Source organism: Euprymna scolopes, chromosome 6 (genome assembly GCF_053919585.1).
Source record: "Euprymna scolopes isolate OS-2025 chromosome 6, ASM5391958v1, whole genome shotgun sequence".
NCBI lineage: Eukaryota > Metazoa > Mollusca > Cephalopoda > Sepiida > Sepiolidae > Euprymna > Euprymna scolopes.
This window is the reverse complement of record NC_136487.1, coordinates 114,242,960-114,270,204: the sequence shown is the minus strand read 5'-3', so window position 1 is coordinate 114,270,204 and position 27,245 is coordinate 114,242,960. Positions and strand designations below refer to the sequence as shown.

General features: G+C 32.0%; 1 protein-coding gene across 1 annotated transcript in view; it reads left to right on the top strand.

Annotated features, from left to right (window-relative positions):
- The window catches only part of LOC145277892 (interference hedgehog-like), a 242,664-nt gene that overhangs the window by 197,920 nt on the left and 17,499 nt on the right, over positions 1–27,245 (top strand). Inside the window, exons 4-13 of the mRNA XM_080129887.1 lie at positions 4,373–4,519; positions 8,394–8,543; positions 12,197–12,376; positions 12,895–13,005; positions 14,995–15,144; positions 18,726–18,890; positions 21,521–21,649; positions 22,231–22,440; positions 24,807–25,000; positions 26,934–27,153. Of these exons, the coding sequence (XP_079986013.1) occupies positions 4,373–4,519; positions 8,394–8,543; positions 12,197–12,376; positions 12,895–13,005; positions 14,995–15,144; positions 18,726–18,890; positions 21,521–21,649; positions 22,231–22,440; positions 24,807–25,000; positions 26,934–27,153 (1,656 nt within the window). The remainder of the gene's footprint in view (positions 1–4,372; positions 4,520–8,393; positions 8,544–12,196; positions 12,377–12,894; positions 13,006–14,994; positions 15,145–18,725; positions 18,891–21,520; positions 21,650–22,230; positions 22,441–24,806; positions 25,001–26,933; positions 27,154–27,245) is intronic.

Below are 27,245 nucleotides of genomic sequence, written 5' to 3'. Positions count from 1 at the left end.
TCCTACAATCATATTGTTTTCAATGAAGGTGTAAGATAATGGTTGGGATATGGGGAAGCGGCTTATTACCTTATGCACTCGTTTATTGGTTGAATTTTTGAATACCAAATGGGGGAGGGGGCTCGACCTCTACATAGATAATAGTTTTATTAAGTTGAAATGCAACCACGCTTGAAGGACTGAAAGGAGTGACTCTTCTCGGCTTCTATTGATTTCCCCCCAAAAATATATTTACTCACAAAATCAGTGAGAGGGGGTGGGCTACTAAGCAAATCAATTTTAGATTTTGGTCTTATATATATATATACTTATAAGACTACCCATCCCAGGTCGGTTAAAATCCCCAGAACAGCTTTTATGTTCCCTTGTTGAAAATCTAGGTATAATGAAACTGAACCTTATATTAAGAAACCCTTATTCCAATTTTGATCTAAATCAGTCAGATTTTAGTTTGAGAAAATATTTAAAATTTAAGCTTAAGGAAATTTAAGGAGAAATGAAAATTTAGGAAATATTACTTTATTGGTGTGTAATGACTAGGACTGTGACAACAGAATATTCTTTTCATTGTTTTGACTCTCGGGTATATATCCGACACAGACACACTTAATCAACCGAGAACCACATAAAAACTTATAAGATATTAACAGATATATATACTCCAGAGTAAAAACAATGAAAAGAATATGCTGTTGTCACAGCCCTAGTAATGACTGTTCAAATTCAATGCAAATTTTAAATATTTAAATTTTCAGACAGAAAGTTGCCCATATTAAGACCCTCCCTCTAAAATGCCTTTCCTAATACTTCAAACAAACCCAAAATTGGGGAATATTTATTGATGCCTGATACTTAGTAAAATTACAAAATAGGGGTATCTGGATTTTCAAGAACAGGCTTCTGTTTCCTTTTTTTATCCCCTTTGTGCATAAAACTAAATATAACCCACATTTGAACTATACACATCTAGCAGCTGTTTAACAATTCATATGGTTAGGAGTGACTCCTGTACATAATATAAACATACATTTTATTTTCATCATCTATCTGATGATGAAAATAAAATTATAAGAATGAAAAATCTATTTTTTATTCTTATAATTCCTTGTTTGAACTTGATGGATTAATAAATATTGTAATTTATCCAATTTTATTTTCATCATCTATCTTTCCTATTATATATATTGTTTCTTTTAGTAGTTAATTAGTAGGTATCTTTTGCAAACGACTCTTAAAAAGTACTTTACAAAAAAATGATACTTAGAGAAAAAGAAGAAAGAAATTATTTTCCCACCCTATATTAAACATGGCTAATTTTTTCTTGGAATTCAAAGAATATATTTTGTTTATTTTTTTCCCCCCAGTAAAAATATCAGCATAGGCTTTCCAATGAAAATCAAAGAAATTAGAATATATGATATTTGTTTGAAAAATTGTCCAGAAACAGTTATGTTTTAATTTGAAATTAATATTTACGTTTTATTTAAAGGGACATAATCTTAAAAGCTGATTCTCTTCAGAAAATTATCTTCATTTTTATCAGCTCCAACAAATATTTTTTTGTTTTTTATACATATATAAACGTTACATTTAGCTAAAACTATGGTTGAATCTCAATTAAATGTTAGCTTAAAAAAATATCCATATACAAAATAATTGGTTACTTTATCATCTTAAATATTAAATGGTTATATAAGAGCTTTTATGTATAAATATCTTAAAATATCTAAAAATATGTATCAAATTTATTATTTTTATTCTGGTTTCCCCGCTAAAAAAAAACTTTTTCTGGGTTTCACAAAAATTTCAATTCAAATTATGTATTCTAATGCTTACGTTTGGATATGGTACATATGAATAAACACTAAAATCTCAAAAATTATAAATATTTTGAAAATTCTTTCAAAACCCTCCCAAATTAAGTCTAAAATTTTGAAAAAAAAAATTTTTCTGCAAAAATAAATTCCTAACCCAATAATCCATATTTATAAGTATGTTCTTTTTAAAAATTTCCTGTGAAAGGGGGGGGGGGGCGTCTTTATTTCATTTTTTTTAATTTTTTTTTCTATTTCCTAAAGATCTTCATCCTACATTTTCAAAAACTCTTTTAAAAAAAGGTTATATGCATAAGAATCTAAAAAGAATTCCAGCACATTTAATTAAAAAAAACACTCTAAGAAATTTAAAATAAATAAGAACGTGTATAACCTAAAAAAGAAATCCCATAAAATTTTATAACCTTTAAAAATATCTCAAAAACGTCTCTCTGCAAAGATAGTCATGAGAAAACTTTTTTTACTCTACTCTTAATTGTCTTTTCTTTTTCTTAAATTCTTTCTACGCTTTTGAATGGATGTTTCTCCTCATTCCTCCTCCTTTTGAAATGGATATTTGTCCCCCATCTCTCCATATTCCCTTTGTCCCTCCTCCTTCTCTTCAAATGGTTGTTTCCTTTTGTATTTGAAATGGAAACATCCATTTTCAAAGTTGTAAAATGATTTTCACGAGTTTTCTTAATATTGTTTGCCAAAAGTTTCAATTCCAAGATTTGTGAGTATACTATGAAGTTCTATCCCCCATTACAGTCCCTATAATAGCCTACATTTCGGGGACAGCTGGCATTAGTAAGTAATGACCCGTAAGTTGATTAGAAATATTTATTCAGACAGGCATATAATTTGTCAGCCAAGAATACCAGATACTCAGCCATCAAACTAAATAGGTTTTTATTCGTTCTTTTAGTTTTTATTGCAAAGTCTTGTTTTTAATTACTGGATTGTTTCTTTTCAGAGTCTCTAAAATTGTTAAATTGTTCTTTCGTTCAAATGTATTAATACAAATGCAATTTGGATAAAAAACAAAATTTTTAAAAATCTCATTTTCTGTGAAAAACTGCATTCTGTATTGAAGTCCCAATTTTGGGGGGTTTGGAGGAGCATAATCAGCCTTTAGTTACCATTACTTCCAGATTTGTTCTGGGTCCCATCCATAGATTAAATAAAATCCATCCTGTAAAATAGTGAAGCCCCAATTTAGGATTTCTGAAGGAGTAGGGGAGTTACCTCTTGGTTCCTATTGCTAACACACCAATTCTTGCCAGATCACCCTTGGTGCTACCAGATCAGGTTGTCTGAAGATACTGGCTTCCTAACCTATGTACCAAACATTGAATTGTTTTTATTTTTCCTTTTCTTTTGAAAAAAACTCGATCATGTTCTGCAAAGTAAAAACGGAAGCAATTTTTCTCCAGAGGAGCCAAACAAAATGCTATAAATATTTGGAGATATAAAGAACTTGGAGCATAAAACCTTTTTTCCAAAATTACTGGATTCGGCATTAAATAACCCAAAAAGGATTTATGTCCATAAAATAAAACCAAACATCCAAATCATCAGATCACTAAATTTGAACAACATTGAGCGTGGTCAGTGCCAGACGGGTGACAATTTATGAATACCAGCTGTTGTATGTGAGGGCAAAAAAAAAAAAAAAAATTTTAATTCTAAGAAACATCATTTCTCCTAACCAAGCTATACATGAAACTGAGGGCGGCTTGGAAAATTTGATATTTCATAAAAGCTTCTGAGGAAGCTAGCTCAACATGACTTGGAGTGTTAGTACCTTTTAATGAATTAGATCGAATCTACCATGGGAATAACGTACTTGAAACTGACCAGCGGAATACACACAACTTTCATCTTGAATAATTAATGAAAGTAAACCCCATTAGTGTTTCAAATTTTTAAGAACTGGAATTTTAAAAAAAAAGTTACAAATAAAATTATTTCAATTTTGATCAAAATCCATTGCATGATTTTGATTCTAGAAAATGTCTAAAATTGAAGGCTTAAGCTTAAGACGTCTTTATAAGAAATTCTAAATTCAGGGAAACTTGCTTAATTAGTGGTTAATGACTATAGATCAAATTTAATGCAAATCTGAAATATTTGAATCTTCAAATAAGTTTGTGCTCATATTATACCCCTTTCGCTAAAATCTCTTTAAAATATTCCAAAGAAACTAAAATTTGGAATATTTATTACTTGATGTTTAATATGTATTAAAATTTCACAAAATTAGAGATATCTGAATTTTCACTAAGGGCTTTTTCTCCCTTTGCATAAAGTTAAATATAGTCCACATTACCCACCCTTATGTCTAGCAGCTGTGTTCTAAAATTCATAATTGGTATACATACAAGTATATTGATACATACACATACCTAAGTTTATAAAGATAGATATTATAATTGAATACACCATGACTATATCAAATGTTTACATCTTTAACTTTCAATGATCAATTTTGTTTGTTTTTGTTTTTTTTTTGTTTTTGTTTTATTTCAAATAAATGTGAATGTTTTATTTTTCAGAATTTTCCGGTTTCACAACCAAACCTGGCAATATATCTGTGCAAGTAATTGAGGGAGGAGCAGCTTTATTTCCTTGTGGTCAAGTTCATAGTATTCCTAAGGCGCATCTTAGTATTGAAAAAATGGATAGCGCTAAAGTTACCATGAGTAAGTAACTTTGACACATCTTATGGAGGGAGGGGGGGGATGACTTTCATACAGCTTTTAGAAAATACCTTTTATGACATCCGGTGCTACCAAATCAGTCTGTCTGAAGATATTGGCTTCCTGATACGAAATGCACTTAACATTGATGCTATTTGTTTTTCTACTTCCTTTTGCAAAACTTAATCATGTTCTGCAAAACCAAAAACAACCCACCTTCCCTTCTTCCCATTTCCCCTTTCTCTTTCGATCTCCCCTACTTCCTGACTAGTTTCCTAACTTAAAACGTTCCAAACATTAAATATTGTAACCCTTTTCCTTCTCCCATCGTAAAACTCATTCATGCTCTGCGGGGCAAGTAACAAAAACGATAACCTCCACATAAAACAACCAAACCAAACACTACAAACCAGCGATTGAAGATACAAAGAGCTTGAAGAATAAAAACCTTCCACAAAATAAATGGATACAACATGAATACTATTTCCAAAATAACTGAATTCAGCATTAAATAACCCGAAAAGGGTTGATATGCCATAAAACAGCCAAACCAAACTTTTTATGACCTCATCCGTTATCAAGAAGTATATATTCATTCCAGTTGGATGCCAATCATTTGATAAGGCCCTTTCAGGTTGAAATAAATTTATGAGATTAATTTTTTTTGGTTGTAATTTTCTTTTAATGCATTGAGCTCTTCCACTTCTGTTGGAAATCTTATCTTTTCGATGCTTCCGTTCAGTCTCAAGAGACAATACGATACATACCTCCTGTAAGGGTAGCTGCATGTGTAATCATGAGGCAAGGGTTGCGAAATTTCAACCACACCTCTCCTGAATCGGCACTGTTTGAGTTCAGTAGCAAGGAGAAGCTCAGGACGACTAGAAACCATGCCGAGATAAACATACAGCACCTGGAATTCCTGAATGGTCACCCATTTTAGCATTACCAGGCTCAATGTTGCTTAACTTCGGTGATCACATTTACATAATGCTATTTGGGGCCCATACCTACAAAGGCACTATATAGGGAGTTGAGCAACAAGATATCTGTTCGCATTACATTTAAATTTCTGCACATTTGTACAGTTAAGGAAACAAGAAAAGGAAGTGTATTCCAGTCTAGCAGTTTGAGGGAAGAGACTGTTAGAGGAAAGGGCTTTTTGGCATCTAGGGACCTCCACATTGAAGGGGTGGGACTTTGCTGCCTGACAAATTAGTTGGAGGTATTTACCTCAGGAGGGAGGTACTATGAGTTCATGAGAGCATATTTCATTAAAGTATTTGTAAAACAGGTATAAGGATGCAACATTGCAGTGATGGGACAGGAATTGGAGCTTAGTTGATAGTGTGTAACCTATTAGAATGGAGACTGTTTTGGACTCTGTCTAATTGGTCTGTTTCGTGGTAGATGCACCAACTCAGATGTGGCATTTATGCTATCACTAGGTACAAGCAAAATGAATGCCGATGCTCAAAATGTATAAACATTTTGACCCCTCCCTTCATCTAAAAATTCACCAAAAATCAGGGAATTAACCAATTTTAATGAAATTTTCAGTATTTATCAAATAACGATCACGGAATATAATGAACTGATTATTTTTATTTGAATCTTAGTGGAAATGTAATTTTGATTAAACAAAAAATACCTTTACTAAAGTTATGGTTTTCAGTAGTAAATAAAAAACGCAAGAATTTATTTTTGCTTTTTTATATAAATAAAGCATCGTAATTTGTAACAATAAAAAAAAATAATAATAATTTTTACAGGAACATTACGAAAAAAGCCCTAGAGTTCATATTAATGAATTTGATATAACTTTAAGAAAAATGAATTTCTCGAACTACCGATATGACCATTGAATTAAACATTGTTCATTTAATATTTCCACACACAAAAAATTTTAATAGCAAAAATATTTCTACTTTTTTTTTTTTTAAAATTACAGATTTCGCATAATTTTTATATGCAAGATTTTAATAATTTCCTTGCTTGCAATAAGTTGAAACTTTCAGCGTAACATATTTTTTATATAATCTCGAACAATAATTTAAAAAAAAATTAATTTAAAAACAGGAACATAAAAAATAATTAAATTAAAAAATGATATAAATTGATACAAACGTTCAGAATAGGAAGGTATGGATGCACGTCTGGGGAAAAAAAAGAAATCTGCATTTGAAAGATTAGAGACTAAAATCTTTTACTATCATGACTTCATTTTAAAACAGCGTTTTGATTGGTTGAAATTTTAGGCTTCCGTATATTTGTGCTTACAAACTTTTATCGGTTGCATTTTGCCAAACGGCATAATTACTTGCTTTTTGAGGGCTAATTAAGCTATATTTTGTATAAACAAGGTGTTTTTTTTTTTTGTTTTTTTTTTAAATTTAATTCCATATCTTAGGACTTTACTAATTATCTTTGAAATAGACTCAGAAAATAGACTCTTTTAAAAGATTTTTACAATGAATTTCTTTAACTTCAAAATTTAACTGAATCGGTTAGCTTGCCGTGAAAACATTTTCATAATTTTTTTTTTTCACGCGTACAATATTTTTTTCCTTTTAGGAAATTAATTTTAGTCTCTAATCTTTCAAATGCAATCAAAAAGTAGTCGGAAACCTACAAAAAAAATTATGATAAATCGGCTTTCAAAACTAGGTCCCCCTATTTTTGCCCACCAATTTTTGCCCACCAATTTTTGCCCGTACCTAGCTATCACTTTTCAGCCTTGTGTAAGTGAGAAGAAAATAGTCGAGGAAAAGCTACACTGTCTATATTTCATTACTATACTGTAACCTTATCTTTTATTTTCAACATGTTTTTATTTAGTTACTAGCAGACCACCCAGCATTGCCTTAAATCTATTTTAATTTATGCAGATCTTGTATTTATTATTAGTCAATATTTTATCGATTATTATATATTATTTTTTTGTAAGGGAATTCAAAAGTTAATGCTTTGTATAGGAGTTTATAATCCAGGGTGACTGGAGAACATAGTAAGAGTGTATATATCTTCTGGGTGTAGACTGGTGGCAGGAAGAGTACTGTAGAAAGAGAGGGAAAAATAAGAACTACTTCCTCTATAGATGATAGTAGTGGTCATGATGCCTCTCCTAGGGTGCAGTATAGGGTTTAAATCCAACAAATAAATGTGTCTATAACGACAGTCAAAAGTTAGATAAGATGTTTGATAATAGTTTAGTCATAATAAATTTGTATGTGGCGTCTGTTCTTGCAAACCTACGATAATTTAGTCCAGAGGGGAAAAACTGCGCCTCTTTTATTATATATAGGGATTATATTGTACCCGATATATAGTCGTGGTTTCAAAAGTTAAAAAATATATATGACTTGTGTGCCATCAGCTAGAATCGAAACCAAAGCATATACGTTCAAACCTTAGTTATTACCGTTTGAGCTATTGTCAGATAGATAAAACATAGTTAAAAATGAACTGCCTTTAATGTATATTAATGTATGCAAATAATGTTTAATCAACTTACACATACTAAGTTCTAACTTTTTTTTCAAGTTTGACCTCTTAGTAGCTAGTTTTACTGGCTAAAATTCCAGAAAACAACGGTCCACAAAAAATACAATCATTTGACCTGCCTTGCACTGCTCTATGACTTTGTGTCTCTGAGGAAATGCACTTTGAAAAAAATGGAGACACACTCACAGATATAGTGAATTTTATAAATTAGATTATGCCCTTTAAAACATATAAAACTAGTTCTGGCTCGACTTTTTTTTTTTTCTTTTTTTTTTTTCTTTTTTTTTTTTTTAGCTGAGAAAATAAATTTGGAAATAATTCAGGAATTGGAAGGGAGTTTAATGGTTGTCTTTTTGCTTATTTTTCCTTACAGATAATTCTTTGGTGTTACCATCCAACAACTTTATACTGAACAATGTTCGTATTGAAGACAGTGGGAATTATCGGTGTTTAGCAACGAATCCGGTTACAAATGAGACGGATGCATCAAAGGAAATTATTATATTGAATGTGATTCCACTCGGTAAGTAAATGAAATGCAAATCAAAATCTCTTGTAACTAGCGGGAAGACTCATTATGCGCTTTTTTTTTTTTTAATTTTTATTTACACCCTCCTCTCTCACACACACACCTCCACAGACACTGTTTCGCTGTATCACAGCTATTCAGTGCAGCTAGATTAGCCACTACCTCAAGCTAGGGTTGAAACTCTAGTACCTAGGCGACAGTTAACGCTTCAAACCGTTATGCTATTTGGCTGCTGCTAAGGTGGATATCTGAAATTACAATATCCAAACGCTTAAGCTTTGTTTGTTTGCACAAAGAGCATTGCTTTATATGCTAGCAGACGTTTCACTCTCCAATTAAGGAGCATTTATAGTCATCCATAGACAGACTGTTTCACTGTATCACACACTATATATATATATATATATATATATATATATATATATACATACATATATATATATGCATAGATCATCGTATAACGATTAGATCACTCTCTGACTGACGTAATGAACATTTAAATTAAAAATGTTTAAATTCAATGTTATTTCACGCGGTTAATGGTAGCCGAATGGATTGGGTCTTCGCTAACCGAGCCAGAGATGTCTCGTGATGCGGGGTTCGGATCGTTCGACTGGTATTAATCGTGACACCCTGCACTGAAGATTCCTAAAAGGATGAAACACTAGTGTCTGTAGGTATTTAATTATTATAGTAAAAAAATAATTATCTATATATTAGTTGGAAAGAAATTAAATATTTTGGAAAACTCTGAATTAGTGTCTATAGTTTTAAATTTTCATAAACTCTGATATGTAGATTTGAAGCTTCACATGCATTCAGCCAGCACACCCATCCCCTAGCTCCCTTGAGACTCACCATGTAGAGTGGTCTTTTGAAATAATAAAACGTTTGGCTCTAGACAAGAGAAAAGCAACATAAAATGAATAGAAGAATGTTTAGCTTTTGTTCAGAATTCACCTGATATGAAAAAGTAAAAACCTGTATAATGTATGCGCCCGTGATGAAACAGAAATATATTCCAAAAATCGTAAATTGAACAAATAATTTTACTTTTATGAAGAAAATCATTCTTAAGTGATTAATGTGAATTTGTAGGCATTGCAAACATAAATGTAATTATATTCAGAAATTTCAAGTGATAAAGGGAAATAATTATTTTTATCTCCCTTTCTCTTGAATTTTTTTTGTTTTTTAAATGGCAGGCAAGAAAGTCGCTTTTCAGGTATTAATACAATTTGATTTTCTGATTTAAAAAAAAAATTAAAAAAAAACAAAAAACTACTTGCTCAATTTATGTGATTTTTGGAATATTTTTTCTTTTGTCACAGGTACGTACATCATGCAGATTTTTCTTTATTTTTGTTTTTAATATAGGGAAAATTCTGGACAAGAACCAAAAATGTATAAATCATATTAAGACAAGTAACGGACACATAGAGGTCACATAAGTTCTCGCTTAATAAAATTGTGTGTTCACTTTTTATGTGTCCATGTTTTATAGAGATATTTGCTGACTTAGCCAACACACTATTGCTTTACAAGATCAAACTAAAATTTTCAATAATAAACATTTCATTCATTAGTTTCTTGTAGACACCAAATCTTTTGCATTTATTCATATCTATCTGCTCTATTATATGAAAGGGATTTTGTATGTGTGTGTGAGTTCGTTCTCTGAACTCGGATACTGCTAGGGCAATTTTTTTTTTAATTTCACACAAAGGTACTTTGTGTCTGGGAGTGTTCGTACATAATCTGAATACATCTGATAAGAATCGAAAATTGCTAATTTAAAAATCCAATCAAAGAAAGATGTCCGATTTTAACCAAAGTTAACATTTTTATGCAACTTAAGCTCACAGGTGCATTTGAAAAGTTTTGTCACTGCACAAGCAGAAAGGCCCCCACCTATAAAAGCAAATGTAGAGTCTTTTATAAGACAGAGGTGCATTTCAAATGAATGTTTCTTTTTAGATCCAAATTGAATCATGATACTTTTGCGTCTTTAAGTGACGCCACTATTTACAGATAATTTTATAAAATCAACAGTAGGTTCTCTACAGTGCAATGTAGACTACAATGTATTTTAGACTAAGTCACCCCCGAGAGGCATGTGAAGCTTCCTCTCGGTACACTGTGGGGTGGCGGGAGCAAGAGTCAATCGATTTAATTAAAAAATGGGCAATTTCGATGACAATAAAAGTATGAGAGGGTGGAACGTTTGTTTATTCTCATTCAATCCCAGACAACGTCCAGCTTCCCTGCTAGTAAATAAATATTAACAGTTTGATAATTGCAACAAATTTATTGGTCTTTTAAATAAGTAATAAAAACAGAAGACATCATTTCGCTTGAGTTATGGCTGGTACTAGCAGATGGGTAGAAGAGCTCCCTCTGAACGCACGCAGTGAGATAGAAAGCAATCACCTCACACTCCATATGAACTCTTATGTCTCATCAGTATATCTTTCTAGCTAGCTAAGACATTAGTTTCATTTAAATTATCTCTTTTAATAATTAATATATTTTAAGAAAGGTTTTCAGAATTTATGCTTGCTTTATTAATTGCTTTAATATTCATAAAACTACTGCAGATATCTAGGAAAAAACACAATAAAATTACAAATGAATAACACCAAACATTATTATAGACTGTTTAAAAAAAATACTTATGAAAACTAGAAAGATATATGAAGGTGTGCAGCTCTTATCTGTACTATATATATATATATACAGTATTTCAAAACGTATTGTTGATTTAAATAAGTGGCCTGTTTTGGTAGTAATATAGGCATGGTATATAAAAAAAACTTTTGTATTTTTTCATTTAGAAGTACCTGGTGGTTATGCTTTCTGTAAAATATGTGATTTTTTTGTTTACTTGCCTCCTCATGAGGACAGAGTTAGATACAAGATCTGTTTTTAATGTGGAGGGAAACCAGCTCCCTAAAAAGGGGCACTCTGTTTAGTAACAAAAATAAAAATAAAAAATGTATCAAGTCAAGAAGGATTTCTCCTCCACTAACCAAAAGATCCACGAAACCAAAAAAGTGAAGTGCAGCATCAGAAAAGATACTACACTTTGATCCTGGCTCGAAGACCAAGAACCCATTTTTCTATTTTAAAATATATAATTTAAAGTATAACTCTGAGAGTTTTTTTTTTTATTTTTTAGTCATCTTTTATATTTTAGTCATTTTTTATATTTGAGTCATTTTTTATATTTGAGTCATTTTTTATATTTGAGTCATTTTTTATTTTTGAGTCATTTTTTATTTTTGAGTCATTTTTTTATTTTTGAGTCATTTTTTTATTTTTGAGTCATTTTTTTATTTTTGAGTCATTTTTTTATTTTTGAGTCATTTTTTTATTTTTGAGTCATTTTTTTATTTTTGAGTCATTTTTTTTATTTTTGAGTCATTTTTTTTATTTTTGAGTCATTTTTTTTATTTTTGAGTCATTTTTTTTATTTTTGAGTCATTTTTTTTATTTTTGAGTCATTTTTTTTATTTTTGAGTCATTTTTTTTATTTTTGAGTCATTTTTTTTATTTTTGAGTCATTTTTTTTATTTTTGAGTCATTTTTTTTATTTTTGAGTCATTTTTTATTTTTAACGCAGTTTATATATATGTTCTAATTTTCAGAATTAGCCCAAAATCAATCTCCCTATATATTTGGGGCCACACAGCCAACAATCATGTGTGTCAAAGAGGGTGACACGATCATATTAGAATGCGCAGCTTTTGCGAAACCAGCTCCGAAAATTACCTGGAAAAAATATGGTGGACATTTATTGAATATCAAGAAAGAAAACTCTTTTGCAAGTAAGATGAGATTGGTTAATTTTTACGTTTCTAAATTTTTTAGATAAAAATTGATTATTCGTATTATTTGGTTTATTCAGACTATTGTTCTCATCTTGAATGTTATTTTCACAATGTTTCAGTCAATGTAATCTCCAACCTTTTTCTCAGCTGTATCTTGTCAAACTTAGAAATCTTTTTGTTGAAATCGAGAATAGGCACAAAATTTCAAACAACCCTTTATTTAATACAGTCGGGTAGCATGTTATCATTCCATCAGTCATCCTAAATAATTCCCAATTGTATTTTGAGTGTTGCCTGCACTGAGGATTAAATCTCCTGACGAATGTAACTTACAATTGAATTTTACAGAGTACTGTATCCACTACACAATGGGTCAAGAATCAAGATGAGAATAATTGTCTGGAGAATTCAAATAATGGTTTATTTTTATTGTTAAATATTATATTAAAAAAGTATCTGCAGCTTTTTGAAATCATTTTGTTATGTTTTTAATTTCTGCTTGCATTTCTTTGTAGGCAATTTAGTGATAAAAAACGTTCACCACCGAGACAAAGGAACATACATTTGTTTGGCCGACAATGGGATTGGGAACAAAGTGCAGAAAGTCTTCCAAATAGAAGTTTTAGGTAAGAATGAAATTAATATTTCAACAGCTGAGATGCATAATTGTCCTGATAGGCACTTTGCAAATGATGTGATTAGCTATGGATATAATATGATCATTTAAAACTGCCAGGTAAAAGGTATGAACCCACAAACTGTCATCTTCCTAGCTATGAGTAAAATAACCTGAACATTAAATGTAATTTATATGGTATCATTTGTCCATTAAATTATTAATTTAACCAAATAGTTACAATAACAAATTTTGTTCAAGTAATGTTTTGGTACATATGCATAGAACAATCTGTATTTCTGTGGATGTTGTGTCAGCATATTCTGGCAGCTTGGCAGAGTATGCAGAGCGCTGATCAAATTTTAAAATGCTAGAAAAAAAAAACCTAGTAATATGGTACTTATGCAGAGAATGACTAATTTTGACGAAATGAAAGAACATTTTTTTCCAGCAACTGTTCCATAATCTTCAAACCCGCTAGATTCATAGTGACGGCTTTACTAAAATTATTTTGAACTAGCCTGGGTGCCCGGCGTTGCTTGGGTGTTTGTAGGTGTGTTGAGAAAAAAAAAAAAGTTGTAGTAGGCAGCCAAGCTCAAACCCATACCGTGAAGGAAGAAAAAGTGAAAAAAAAAAAACGTGTTAGCTGTTGAACCCATCGCCAAACCAGAAGTGATGTAGGTTTAAAGGCTAGACAATCGAAAAGAGGCGTCTGCTACATTTATTGAGTGTTTTGCCATGTTCCAATGGTTTACATAAGCTGCCAAAATATGCAGCGGCAACAGTCATGGGAAAATGGGTTGTTCTCTGCATAAAAATCATAAGTTTGATTTACCGTAATTTTCAGTTTTCATGATATATTCCACTGAGATCTACTCTATGGTTCCCCCTCCTGTAAAACATTCACATTTAAAACCCGTCCAACTACAACCACTGTAAATAATTTTTTTCCTCTGTGTATCTAAAATTAAACAGAACTTCTATGGGCAGAGGTTCTTTCCAAGAACTGTTTAACGAACACAATACAATGTGGTTGCTTCCCAGCTAACTATAGCATGGCCATTTTCAAGTTCGATGTTAAAAACCATTATTACTAAGGAAGTGCAAACATAATGACATTTATTGACATCCTCTTGTAAAACACAAAACTTATTTAACTACAACCGATATAAATAATTTTTTCTTTTGTGTATCTAAAACTAAAAGCTTCCATGAGCAAAGTTTCTTCCCAAGAATTATCTGTGCGTGGAACGCAATACCACAGAGCTGCTTTCCTCAAACTCATTAACCTTCATCTTCGAGAGGCCTTTTAAGCCTTGATAAGTGCTAACTCATTAGTTACATAAAAAAAAAAACATGTATTCTGGTTGATTTTATTTTATAAGGATATTTTAAGGTTATTTTTGGAACTTTATGCTACTGCTTAAATCAAATTTTAGGTTCTCCAGAATTCCCATAATAAAAACAAAAAGAAAAATCTGTGCGCTGCACAGACCGTGACAAAATGAAAATATTGTATTCCAAAAAATATATAAATTAATCAAATAGATTTATTTTTAAATAAAAAAATAGTCATTCAATTAACTGAAAGGCTACTGTCTTGTCTGACATTTTGAAAACAAAAGAAAAAATAATTAAAGGGAGTTAACTCAACATAATTCAAACTTGCAAGATTTATGTTGTAATTCCCTACAAATTCCCATTTATTGCTTAAAAATTATTTTTAAAAAAATAAATAAAAAAATCAAATTTTGGTTCTTGTCCAAAATTCCCCGTATAATAAAAAAAGTGTAACATGTACATCTTTTACACTTCTTTTTTTCTTATACACGGAATTTTGGACAAGAACCAAAATTTGATTAATAGTTTTTGATTTATGTAGCATTAAAAACAATGGACATTACTTTTTATCAGATTTGTATTTGATTTTTTTTATTTATATGAAAGATTAATATAAAATTTTGTACCGTTTCGTTTTTTTTTGTTTTTTTTTTCCCAGAGCCTCCAAAAGCAAATGAAGGGCATGTCGTAGTTGAAGAGGGCCATAAAGCAATTTTAAGCTGTGTGACAAATAATAAATCCAATTTTTCCATTAAATGGTTCCATAACGGTAAACGCCTGACAAGGAGTAAAAACATTCGAATTCGAGGTAATTTTTTTTTCTTTTCTCATCCTTTAACAGAACGTTTTATTAAATGAAGTATTTTTGTTAAATTACAGTAAGTATTTGGTTTTGGTCTGTTTAACATTATATCAACTATTTTTGTGGCTAGTTCTTGTTGAAGCGCAGTATCTGTTGTAAACGATTAATTGTAGACAACTTGCTATTTGACTTACAGGGTGGGAGTATTTGTGTGTCCAGAACTTTTCCAAGAGTATCAGTGAACAAAGGAGAATAGAAAGTGGATCTTGGGTTTACTTTCAGCAGTCTCATAACTCTCGCTTCCCTTATTTTGTCCTTCAGTTCTCACCTTCCATGAGCGATGTTTCTGACAAAGGGGGAAGAATTGCTGTTTTCTGAGCTAAAATCTATTCCATCTTAACACTTATTATTGACTAGTTTTTGACCTTTTAAGTATTTTATTTTTTTTCATTTTATTTATTTTTATTTTTATTTTATTTATTTATTTTTTTTTAGCTACTTACGAGTAGTTTCATGCTTTGTCTGGAGCAATTTCTATAAAAAAAATACAACTTTTTTTTTTAATTATTCTTGAATTATATAGAATTTTTTGTTCTTGCACAGAATTTCCACTACATTAAAAAACAAATCTGTGACAAAACGAAAATATCATCTTCCAAAAATCATATAAATTGATCAAGTAGTTTTATTTTTAAATAAGCAAATCAAATTTTATGACTATTCGAGAAGTAGATGTTTCACCTGTCATTTTGAAAAAAAAAACTATCAAGAAACGAAGTTAGATAATTCAATAATAATTCATACTTATTAGATTTATGTTGTAATGCCTATGAATTCCCATTAATCACTTAAAAGTGATCCTTATAAAAATAAAAGTACTTGATCAATTTATGTGAATTTTTTAATATGATATTTTTTGTTTCATCACAGCTACGTACATCATACAAAATTCTCTTTATTTTTTTTTATTATTATTTTTTTATTATTTTTTGTTTTTTTATTATGGGGGAATTCTAGACAAGAATCTTTTTTCCTATAAGTGATTATTCATACATTAACAGAACATTTTATTTAAGGAATTTTTTTTTTAATTCTTATTCTAGCATCATTTCTTTCAAAACCATCTTTTGGAAATAGATATTATGAAAGTTTTTTAAGAAAAAATTTTATTGTAAAAAAAAAAAAAAAAATGTAGAATCTCAAACTTGATCCTTGCTTCCATAATCTTAACCTGCTGACATGCCACAAATGGAAAATTCCTCAATGCTCTGCTTATGTTTTCCAGGTGATGTGCAGCTGTTGCACCATTTCGTGCACATCCAGCTTTACTCTGACCTCTCCTCTCCCCTTCCAAATGCAATTTGACCTTGCATGTGCGTGAGTGAGTAAGAGAAATACCCCCAGCTGGCTTAATTTGGCATCATTTTGTCAGCTGTTGTCATAGCAAACCTGCATGCATGCATTAACTATAAAGCATTTTGCAAACTAATTTTTGAAAATGTTAAAAATGGACCTTGGAGACTTCCATTTACAGCAGTGTTTTCAAATTTTCTGATTTGTATCTCACCAGCAGAGCTACTCGGCATTGCAAAAACCAAAATAGGTTAAAAAGTGTGTATGTGTGTAACAACTGTGAAACTTCCGTCTCCTATTTTTCTCTTTCTCCCTTCCTCATTTTTCCACATCCCTCTCTCTACTCCTCTTTCACCTCCACCCAGCCCATTCCTCTCTTGTTTTAATGTATTGAAAACAATATCTCATTCATCTCTCCTTTATGTAATCAATAACATTGGAAATGGCTGACACCCCATCCCTCACCACACCACACCCCAAAAAATAATTCCGTTCTTAATTTTAGATATTATTTATTCAGGGCAATGCCGATCAAGAATATGCCAACTTTATGGGTGTTTGTTTTTTTTTGTTTTTGTTTTTTTTTACTTTTAGCTGGACATACAAACATGCACACAAACATTTGTTCTTTATATATTAGACCAGCAGGGCTACCTGGCGTTGCCCAGGTCAAAAGTAACCTATTTCTATTAAAACTTCTCTCTCTCTACCTCTTTCTATTCACCTGTCTTTCTCCTCAACTCCCTTTTTCTCCTCTGCTTAGCTCATTCCTCACTAGCTGGACACACGAACGACTCTTTTATATAATAGATACCTCCAGTCATGAATCCGCATTCTCTTTGTAAATTTGTACATAACTCTAAAAAAAAAAAAAAAAACGATCCCTTGATGAAACCTAGCTCAGATACCCACCACCCAGAGAATAACTTTTTTTTTTTAAATTTTAGATATTATTCATCTCATAACTCTGATCAAGAATATATTAATTTTTTGGGTATTTGTTTTATAGTTTTTTTTTTGTTTTTTTTTTTACTTTTAGGTGGACATACAAACACACATAAATGCCTACATTAGAGAACTTGAATGTGCACTAGACATTGTCCTTGGGTGTATTAGGTTTCTCTGTACACGGGTATGTCAGGAAAACCTGGTATGAGGATAATTTTTCCTAGGAGTAAATCCGTACTACATATTCAAAATAACATAGTATTCACAACCCAACTAAGATCTCTGTGTGGCTAGCCCACACTAGTTTTTATGAGGAATGGTGTGTCTTCTCCAAGTGATGTTACCTCAAGTAATAGCATGAAGCTGGATACTTCACCAGACTAGACAAATTCATGTTCCGGAATCCAATAAGACCAAGAGACTACAAGAAAGATATACTATTATCATATTTAAATGAGGAGGGAGGAAAAAAAATTATGTTCCCAGCTTCTTTTTTCAGTGTTTGAGAGATAAAGGGATATTTGAATATCTATGTATTTCATATAGAGATCAAGTGTTAGCCCAGGAATGGGACTCCTTGATTTTTGAAAACTTTGAAATAAAATGAAAGAAAGAGAAAACCAGACAACCGCCCCTTTATATTATAGAGGGCATATAACAGAGCGGACACACGGATGGCAGCTGTATGCAAATGATCGAATTGTGTGCAATGTGACGTCATAGCAAGGAAGAGAGAAAAGGATTATAAAAGAAACGTGTGCGTAGACTGATAATTATGTTAGAGGACAGAGATAGATAAGAATGTCTTTCTAAAATCTGATTGAAATTCTCTCCCTTGTTTTCAGCCTGTTTTCAAGATGGTGTTAGGATATTGTTGCTGTTCGGTTTGCCACAAGATTTGATTTTTCTTATTTGAAAATAAAACTTTTTGATCAATTTACATGATTTTTGGTGTACGATATTTTCTTTGCATCACACGTACATCATACAGATTTTTCTTTTTTGTTTTTTAATATAACGCTAATTTTGGACAAGCACTTTAAAAACCTTTGGCTTGGACTTGGATCTATTTCTGTGTTTGTTTGCATCTGCAGGACTTTGTAGGTCAATCGGTTTGTCTGTCGGGCATAAGTTTGAAGCAGCATTTGAATTGCTAAATAGGCAGATTGAATTGACACATCTTTTCTTGTTTTTTTTTTTTTGTTTTTTTTTAACAGGAAGTTAAAACTATATTTCTTTTTGAAAAGTGATTAAATGTCCATTAAAAAATGTTTTTCTTCCTTCAGACACATCATTAGTGATAAAGTCGAGTCGGTCTTCAGATGCTGGTTTATACCAATGTATGATCCACAACCAAATGGGAGATTCGTATGCTGTTATTCAAGTGGAGATAAAATCAAATACCAAAGTAGGAGATAAAAATACTCAACTGCAACCCAATGGCAAAAATGGTAAGTTCAGTTTAAAATTAGAATAGTTTTGGATAAATATTAGCCCCGGTGTGTGTGTGTGTGTGTGTGTATATATATATATATATATATATATATATATATATATATATACTTCAGAATAAAGTTATCCAATAGATATACTGGTATAGAAATCCAGTAATACTTGGTCTTTCAAAATATTGTTGGCTGTAATATTTTATAAAGACAATCCTAGCTAAATAAAAATTGCTCAATATACTAGATAGAGCAAATAAATCATAAATTTGATTTGATTGATATATGTATATATAAAGATGGCCGACCTGTAAGAACGTGGGGATGGAATTTCTTTTCCCCAAACGAACGCACCAGGTTTATCATGTACAAAATTAACTTTTTGTTGGTAACATCGGATGGAAATCACATCTGACAAGTTGGTGAGAAAGAAAATTTTTATGAAAACATAAAATTATAAAATTGCCATCCCATTAACGAAACGAATGTAATGAAGAGATCCAAGATGAAATGAACAAGAGTTACAAAAGAGAAAAAAATGTGAGTTTTTGAATTTCAACAAAATTTTGTACTATACATGCTCTGCCCCTATAAAATAGATACATCGAGTTTTACTCGAAATTAACGGTGATTCAGTTTTTATCATATCAGTCTCAACCTGTTAAATGAAAACGGTATACATTGAAATTAATAATATTTAAAAAATAAACATAAAATATATGATTGAGCTGGATTAAATCCGACAATATAAAATAAAATGGAGGTGGAAGGACCTGAATACTCAACGTTTCACCCAATTTATGTGGGCTTTTTCAAGAGGGATGGCCATTGACAAGAGAGTCAGAAGATTTGGGGCTATATATAATGATGGGGGAGAGCAGTGTGTTTTCCTTATGTAAATTAGATGCCTATATACATTTTATGAGAGAAAATAATAAATTAGAGTAAACTACCGTAGTGGATTACGTCTGAAAGTTAAAATATCGTAGAGATTTAAAAGATAGCGTTTGGAAATAAAGTAAATCAAATGAAATGAGATTACAAAGGGAGTTTTTAAAAATTAGAGATAACTGAATTGGGATAAAAAGCGTAGTAACTTAAAAGATGGCATCTAAAAATAAGAATAGGAGGTGATAAAATGGAGTCTAAAAATAGACAATGGTAAAATAAAATACAGTAAATAAGTGAAATAAAAATAATAAAATGAAGTGAAATTACGAATGGATTTTTTTTTTTAATATATATATATATATATATATATATATATATATATATCGAGTTTAACCTGTGTCTAAATTGTTCTCTTTAATATGTATATAGACATAAGGAAAACACACGGCTCTTCGCCCATCATTATATATAGCTCCAAATCTTCCAACTCTCTCGTCAATGACCATCCCTCTTGAAAAAGCCTGCATAAATTGGACGAAACATTGAGTATTCAGGTCCTTTCACCTCCATTTTATTTCATATATATATATATATATATATATATATAGATAGATAGATGTTATTTGTTTTTGTGATAAAAAAGTTTGTATCTATTTTCAGTATTTACTTTAACAGTCCAGTAGAGTGAGGTAGTAAACTTGGAAAATATATATGGCAATTAAGCTACACAGAATTTTCCGGGTTTCCTCATGAGGATTTGTCAGGCTGTTATATGGAATCGATGTTGCTATATGTTTTTATGTTCCCGTGGTACTAGGTTTGCTAGTCAGCTAATCAGATTCTTGTTGTTCATACACTCATTTATCGTAGCCAATGAGCATGCATTGACCAGGCAAGAGTAATTTGAATTCGATTGTTTCTTTGTCCTTTTTGGCAGTGATCTGCTTTCTCTTTTCTTTGTGTTAAACCCAACCTAGTTTTAATCCAGATGTTTTTCACTTATATTTTATTTTATACTAGTGTATTTATTTATTAATCATTATAATTATGGTTATCATTAATGTTATTGTTTTTACATTTGTGAAAATATGTGCACATATTACATGTGTTTTCTATGGCAATCTGAAAAATAATTTTAAAAAAAGAAAAGAACCCTTTGTTTTATAAAGAATGCAAATTGGTAATTGTATCAGAATCAGTAATTTACAACAGAATCTGTAACTGTACCCTCTCTACATACATATCCCAACAAACCTGTTTAGCAACCAAAATTCCACCCCTTCACTGGTCTAATAGCTTCTTCCCTATTGAATTGTTAGACTTTGGAATTCTCTTCATGCTTCCCTGACTGTACCGACATGCAGAAGTTTAAATCTAATGTTAATCAACGTCTCACTCATCTCCTTACGGCATAACCATGTTGACATACTGGATCTTGTTAGATCACCAAAGTTAAGCAACATTAAGCTTTTTAAATACCAGATGGGTGACCATTTGAGAATACCAGATGTTGTATGTAGGAGGACGTTGACACCTCATTGCAAGAACTGTAAAAACCCGTTGTAATCTCCCCTATATGGAGATATACAAGTAACTGGGAACCACTTGTAAATTTGATATTCCCATGAAACTTCCACCCTCAGAGGAAGCCAGTTCAACCATGTGTGTGTATACATTATTGTTCTCTTATTTTCTGCATACCGTTCAAAATAGTGATTAATGTTTTTGTTTTTTTTTTCTTAAAGATAAAAACAAGAATGGCTCGCAGGGAGGATCGTCTACCAATAAAAGACCGAACGGTAGAAAAAGAAAAAAAGGCAGAAAGAAATCAAACAGAAAGAAAAATAAACTTAAAAGGAAAAATTCTAAAAACAGTAAGCATTTGTTTATATTCTTTTTGGATTCAATAAAATTGTTTATTTAGGTGCTTGTCCAGAATTCAACCTAATTTAAAAAAAAAAAATGCAAAAAAATCTTTCACCTGTCACCGAAAAAAAATGTCATGTTCCAAAAACCATGCAAATTGATCAACTAGTTTTTTTTTTTTTTTTTTTTTTTTTGGGGGGGGGGGGGTAATGAAAAGAAATCAAATTTTATGAGTAAGCAAGAGTTTGTTTTGATCTGCCATGTTTTAAATAAAGGAAGACAACTCAATTCAAACTACCGAGATCAAAAATCAGCTTTGTAATGGCTACAATTTACTATTAAAATCACTAAAAACTATAACAAGTGATTTTCTATATAAAAAAAAAAAAAACTGATCAATTTACGTGATTTTTTGGAATATAACATTTGCATTTCACAATGACTACATAGATCATGAAGTAGTTACTGTTTTATTTATTTATTTATTTATTTTTTTAAGTTGACTTCTGAGTAAAAAACCTTTATTCATATCATTTCAACTTTGGTTATATTTAGTGTAAAAATATTTGTATTTTCTCTTTTCCTACAGCAAACATGGTTCTACCTTCCAAGCCTAAAGTAACTAAACATTCAGATACATCTGTATTACTCGAGTGGACTCTTCCGCCGAATGATGGAATGGAAATTATGTTTTTCAAGGTGCAATACAAAGATGTTTTCTCCAAAAAAGATTGGAAGACAGAAGAGTCTTACATTTCAGCAAAACTTCGGAAAGCCATTGTTAAAAAACTAATACCTGGTTAGTATGAGTCAAAATATAATTTTTATAATACATTTTTTTTTTTTTCGCTTTTCATTTCTGATTTCTTTCGTTATCTCTCTGGTCATATGTTTCTCTCTCTCTCGTCACCTCTCTCTCTCTCTCTCGTCACCTCTCTCTCTCTCTCTCGTCACCTCTCTCTCTCTCTCTCGTCACCTCTCTCTCTCTCTCTCTCGTCACCTCTCTCTCTCTCTCTCGTCACCTCTCTCTCTCTCTCGTCACCTCTCTCTCTCTCTCGTCACCTCTCTCTCTCTCTCGTCACCTCTCTCTCTCTCTCTCGTCACCTCTCTCTCTCTCTCGTCACCTCTCTCTCTCTCGTCACCTCTCTCTCTCTCGTCACCTCTCTCTCTCTCTCGTCACCTCTCTCTCTCTCGTCACCTCTCTCTCTCTCTCTCGTCACCTCTCTCTCTCTCTCGTCACCTCTCTCTCTCTCTCTCGTCACCTCTCTCTCTCTCTCTCGTCACCTCTCTCTCTCTCTCTCGTCACCTCTCTCTCTCTCTCTCGTCACCTCTCTCTCTCTCTCTCGTCACCTCTCTCTCTCTCTCGTCACCTCTCTCTCTCTCTCGTCACCTCTCTCTCTCTCTCTCTCGTCACCTCTCTCTCTCTCTCTCTCGTCACCTCTCTCTCTCTCTCTCTCTCGTCACCTCTCTCTCTCTCGTCACCTCTCTCTCTCTCGTCACCTCTCTCTCTCTCGTCACCTCTCTCTCTCTCGTCACCTCTCTCTCTCTCTCTCTCTCGTCACCTCTCTCTCTCTCTCTCTCTCTCGTCACCTCTCTCTCTCTCTCTCTCGTCACCTCTCTCTCTCTCTCGTCACCTCTCTCTCTCTCTCTCTCTCGTCACCTCTCTCTCTCTCTCGTCACCTCTCTCTCTCTCTCTCTCTCTCGTCACCTCTCTCTCTCTCTCTCTCTCTCGTCACCTCTCTCTCTCTCTCGTCACCTCTCTCTCTCTCTCGTCACCTCTCTCTCTCTCTCGTCACCTCTCTCTCTCTCTCGTCACCTCTCTCTCTCTCTCGTCACCTCTCTCTCTCTCTCGTCACCTCTCTCTCTCTCTCGTCACCTCTCTCTCTCTCTCGTCACCTCTCTCTCTCTCTCTCTCGTCACCTCTCTCTCTCTCTCTCGTCACCTCTCTCTCTCTCTCTCTCTCGTCACCTCTCTCTCTCTCTCTCTCGTCACCTCTCTCTCTCTCTCTCGTCACCTCTCTCTCTCTCTCTCTCTCTCGTCACCTCTCTCTCTCTCTCTCTCTCTCGTCACCTCTCTCTCTCTCTCTCTCTCTCTCGTCACCTCTCTCTCTCTCTCTCTCTCTCTCGTCACCTCTCTCTCTCTCTCTCTCTCTCGTCACCTCTCTCTCTCTCTCTCTCTCTCGTCACCTCTCTCTCTCTCTCTCTCTCTCGTCACCTCTCTCTCTCTCTCTCTCTCTCGTCACCTCTCTCTCTCTCTCTCTCTCTCGTCACCTCTCTCTCTCTCTCTCTCGTCACCTCTCTCTCTCTCTCGTCACCTCTCTCTCTCTCTCGTCACCTCTCTCTCTCTCTCGTCACCTCTCTCTCTCTCGTCACCTCTCTCTCTCTCTCTCTCGTCACCTCTCTCTCTCTCTCTCTCGTCACCTCTCTCTCTCTCTCTCTCTCGTCACCTCTCTCTCTCTCTCTCTCTCGTCACCTCTCTCTCTCTCGTCACCTCTCTCTCTCTCTCGTCACCTCTCTCTCTCTCTCTCTCTCGTCACCTCTCTCTCTCTCTCTCTCTCGTCACCTCTCTCTCTCTCTCTCTCTCTCGTCACCTCTCTCTCTCTCTCTCTCTCTCGTCACCTCTCTCTCTCTCTCGTCACCTCTCTCTCTCTCTCGTCACCTCTCTCTCTCTCTCTCTCGTCACCTCTCTCTCTCTCTCTCTCGTCACCTCTCTCTCTCTCTCTCTCGTCACCTCTCTCTCTCTCTCTCTCGTCACCTCTCTCTCTCTCTCTCTCGTCACCTCTCTCTCTCTCTCTCTCGTCACCTCTCTCTCTCTCTCTCGTCACCTCTCTCTCTCTCTCTCTCGTCACCTCTCTCTCTCTCTCTCTCGTCACCTCTCTCTCTCTCTCTCTAGTCACCTCTCTCTCTCTCTCTCTCGTCACCTCTCTCTCTCTCTCTCTCGTCACCTCTCTCTCTCTCTCTCTCGTCACCTCTCTCTCTCTCTCTCTCGTCACCTCTCTCTCTCTCGTCACCTCTCTCTCTCTCTCTCTCTCTCTCTCTCTCTCTCTCTCTCTCTCTCCACCACTCTCTCTCTCTCTCGTCACCTCTCTCGCTCTCTCTCTCGCTCTCTTTATCGTTGCATAGTTTGAAAAGATTTTCCCTTATTTTAAATTGTTCACTTTTTCAGGCACCACCTATAAATTCCGAATCACAGCTTCTTATTCTAACCAAGACAACAGAAATGGAGAAAATTCTGAACGTTTCAAGTTGGATGCCGTTGATGGCCTGTCGTTTGATAATAGACTTGTGCATGGACCAACTATTGTAAAAGTAGACAAACTTGTTGTTGATAAGAATTATGCTTTAGTTGTTGAGTGGAAGGTAAATATTGGGTCTGTTTTTCTTTTCTTTTACTTTTTTTTTTTTTTTTCTGTTTTAATTAAGTTAGCTGTCCCTACCCGGTATTGCCCAAGAATGCAATTTGTTTCCTTTTCTTAATTTCTTCTAGTGTTTAAGCAGGATTAACTCTAAAAAAAATTGCAAATTTTATTATACACATTGACTTGAATTTATATTTATCTTAAATAGTTCTATTTTCCCAGTGTTGATCGGATGCATATTTATTTGCCATTTATTTTACTTTTCTTTTTTTTAAATTATGCCAACTTTTTGTTTTTACAGTTTTTTCCTACAAAAATATTTTAATTTTGTTTCTGTTTTTGTTTTTACAACAAAATGAAAAATTAGTCTAAAAAACAAGTATATAAAAATGTCATCAAAGGCAAAATAAGTTGCTCTTCTATCTAGCTGGATAAGTTTTCAGTATTTTAACTTATTTTAAATGTTTATTCAATTCGAAAAACAAGTGGTGTCAAGTGTTAACTAAGAACAAGAAAAACTGGCCAACACAATAAGGTCCTTGGGGTCTGGATAATCACACAAAAATAGGAAATTTAAAAAAACTACCTCTAACTCAATAAATGTCACAATGTATTTTAATTTTTTATCAAGCGATTATACAGAAAACAAAGTTGTGACCCTTCAAATCGAACATTTTTTTGTTCTTTATAGCAAAAGAAATGCACAAATATTCTTTTTGTTTCAATGAAAGAGTAATTCTGTATGGACAAATGTTTTCTTTAGTTAATGTGTCTAAACATTTTGACATTTCTATTCCTTAAAAATAGTTTTCATATTTCTATTTAAAAAGATAATTTCAACATTTCTATTTAAAAAGATAATTTCAACATTTCTATTTAAAAAAATAATTTCAACATTTCTATTTAAAAAAATAATTTCAACATTTCTATTTAAAAAAATAATTTCAACATTTCTATTTAAAAAAATAATTTCAACATTTCTATTTAAAAAAAATAATTTCAACATTTCTATTTAAAAAAATAATTTCAACATTTCTATTTAAAAAGATAATTTCAACATTTCTATTTAAAAAAATAATTTCAACATTTCTATTTAAAAAAATAATTTCAACATTTCTATTTAAAAAATATAATTTCAACATTTCTATTTAAAAAATATAATTTCAACATTTCTATTTAAAAAAATAATTTCAACATTTCTATTTAAAAAAATAATTTCAACATTTCTATTTAAAAAGATAATTTCAACATTTCTATTTAAAAAAAATAATTTCAACGTTTCTATTTAAAAAAAATAATTTCAACGTTTCTATTTAAAAAAAATAATTTCAACGTTTCTATTTAAAAAGATAATTTCAACATTTCTATTTAAAAAAATAATTTCAACATTTCTATTTAAAAAGATAATTTCAACATTTCTATTTAAAAAAATAATTTCAACATTTCTATTTAAAAAAATAATTTCAACATTTCTATTTAAAAAAATAATTTCAACGTTTCTATTTAAAAAAAATAATTTCAACGTTTCTATTTAAAAAAATAATTTCAACGTTTCTATTTAAAAAAAATAATTTCTATTTAAAAAGATAATTTCAACGTTTCTATTTAAAAAGATAATTTCAACGTTTCTATTTAAAAAAATAATTTCAACATTTCTATTTAAAAAAAATAATTTCAACGTTTCTATTTAAAAAAATAATTTCAACATTTCTATTTAAAAAAAAAATAATTTCAACATTTCTATTTAAAAAAAAATAATTTCAACATTTCTATTTAAAAAAAAATAATTTCAACATTTCTATTTAAAAAAAAAATAATTTCAACATTTCTATTTAAAAAAAAATAATTTCAACATTTCTATTTAAAAAAAAATAATTTCAACATTTCTATTTAAATTTAACATTATACATTTATATTCCTTTGTGTCTTTTCAGTACATTCATGTGAAGTCAACCCCTATGGATGGCTTTATCATCTTCTACAAGCGGTATGATGAGAAAGTAGCTTATACAAAGATCACACTCCACGAACCAGAAGTCCGTAAGCATATCATCCGGAATTTGGAGCCCGCAAAGGCTTACAGTATCAAAATGCAGTGTTTTAATAAAGTCAGTTACAGCATGGATAGCAACACTGTGGTGAAAAGCACAGCATGTGAGTATAAAAATGATCAAACTATTCTTAACGCGATTTGTGAATTAGTGCATTTTTAGTTTTTGATTTTTTTTTTTTTTTTTTTTTTTTTT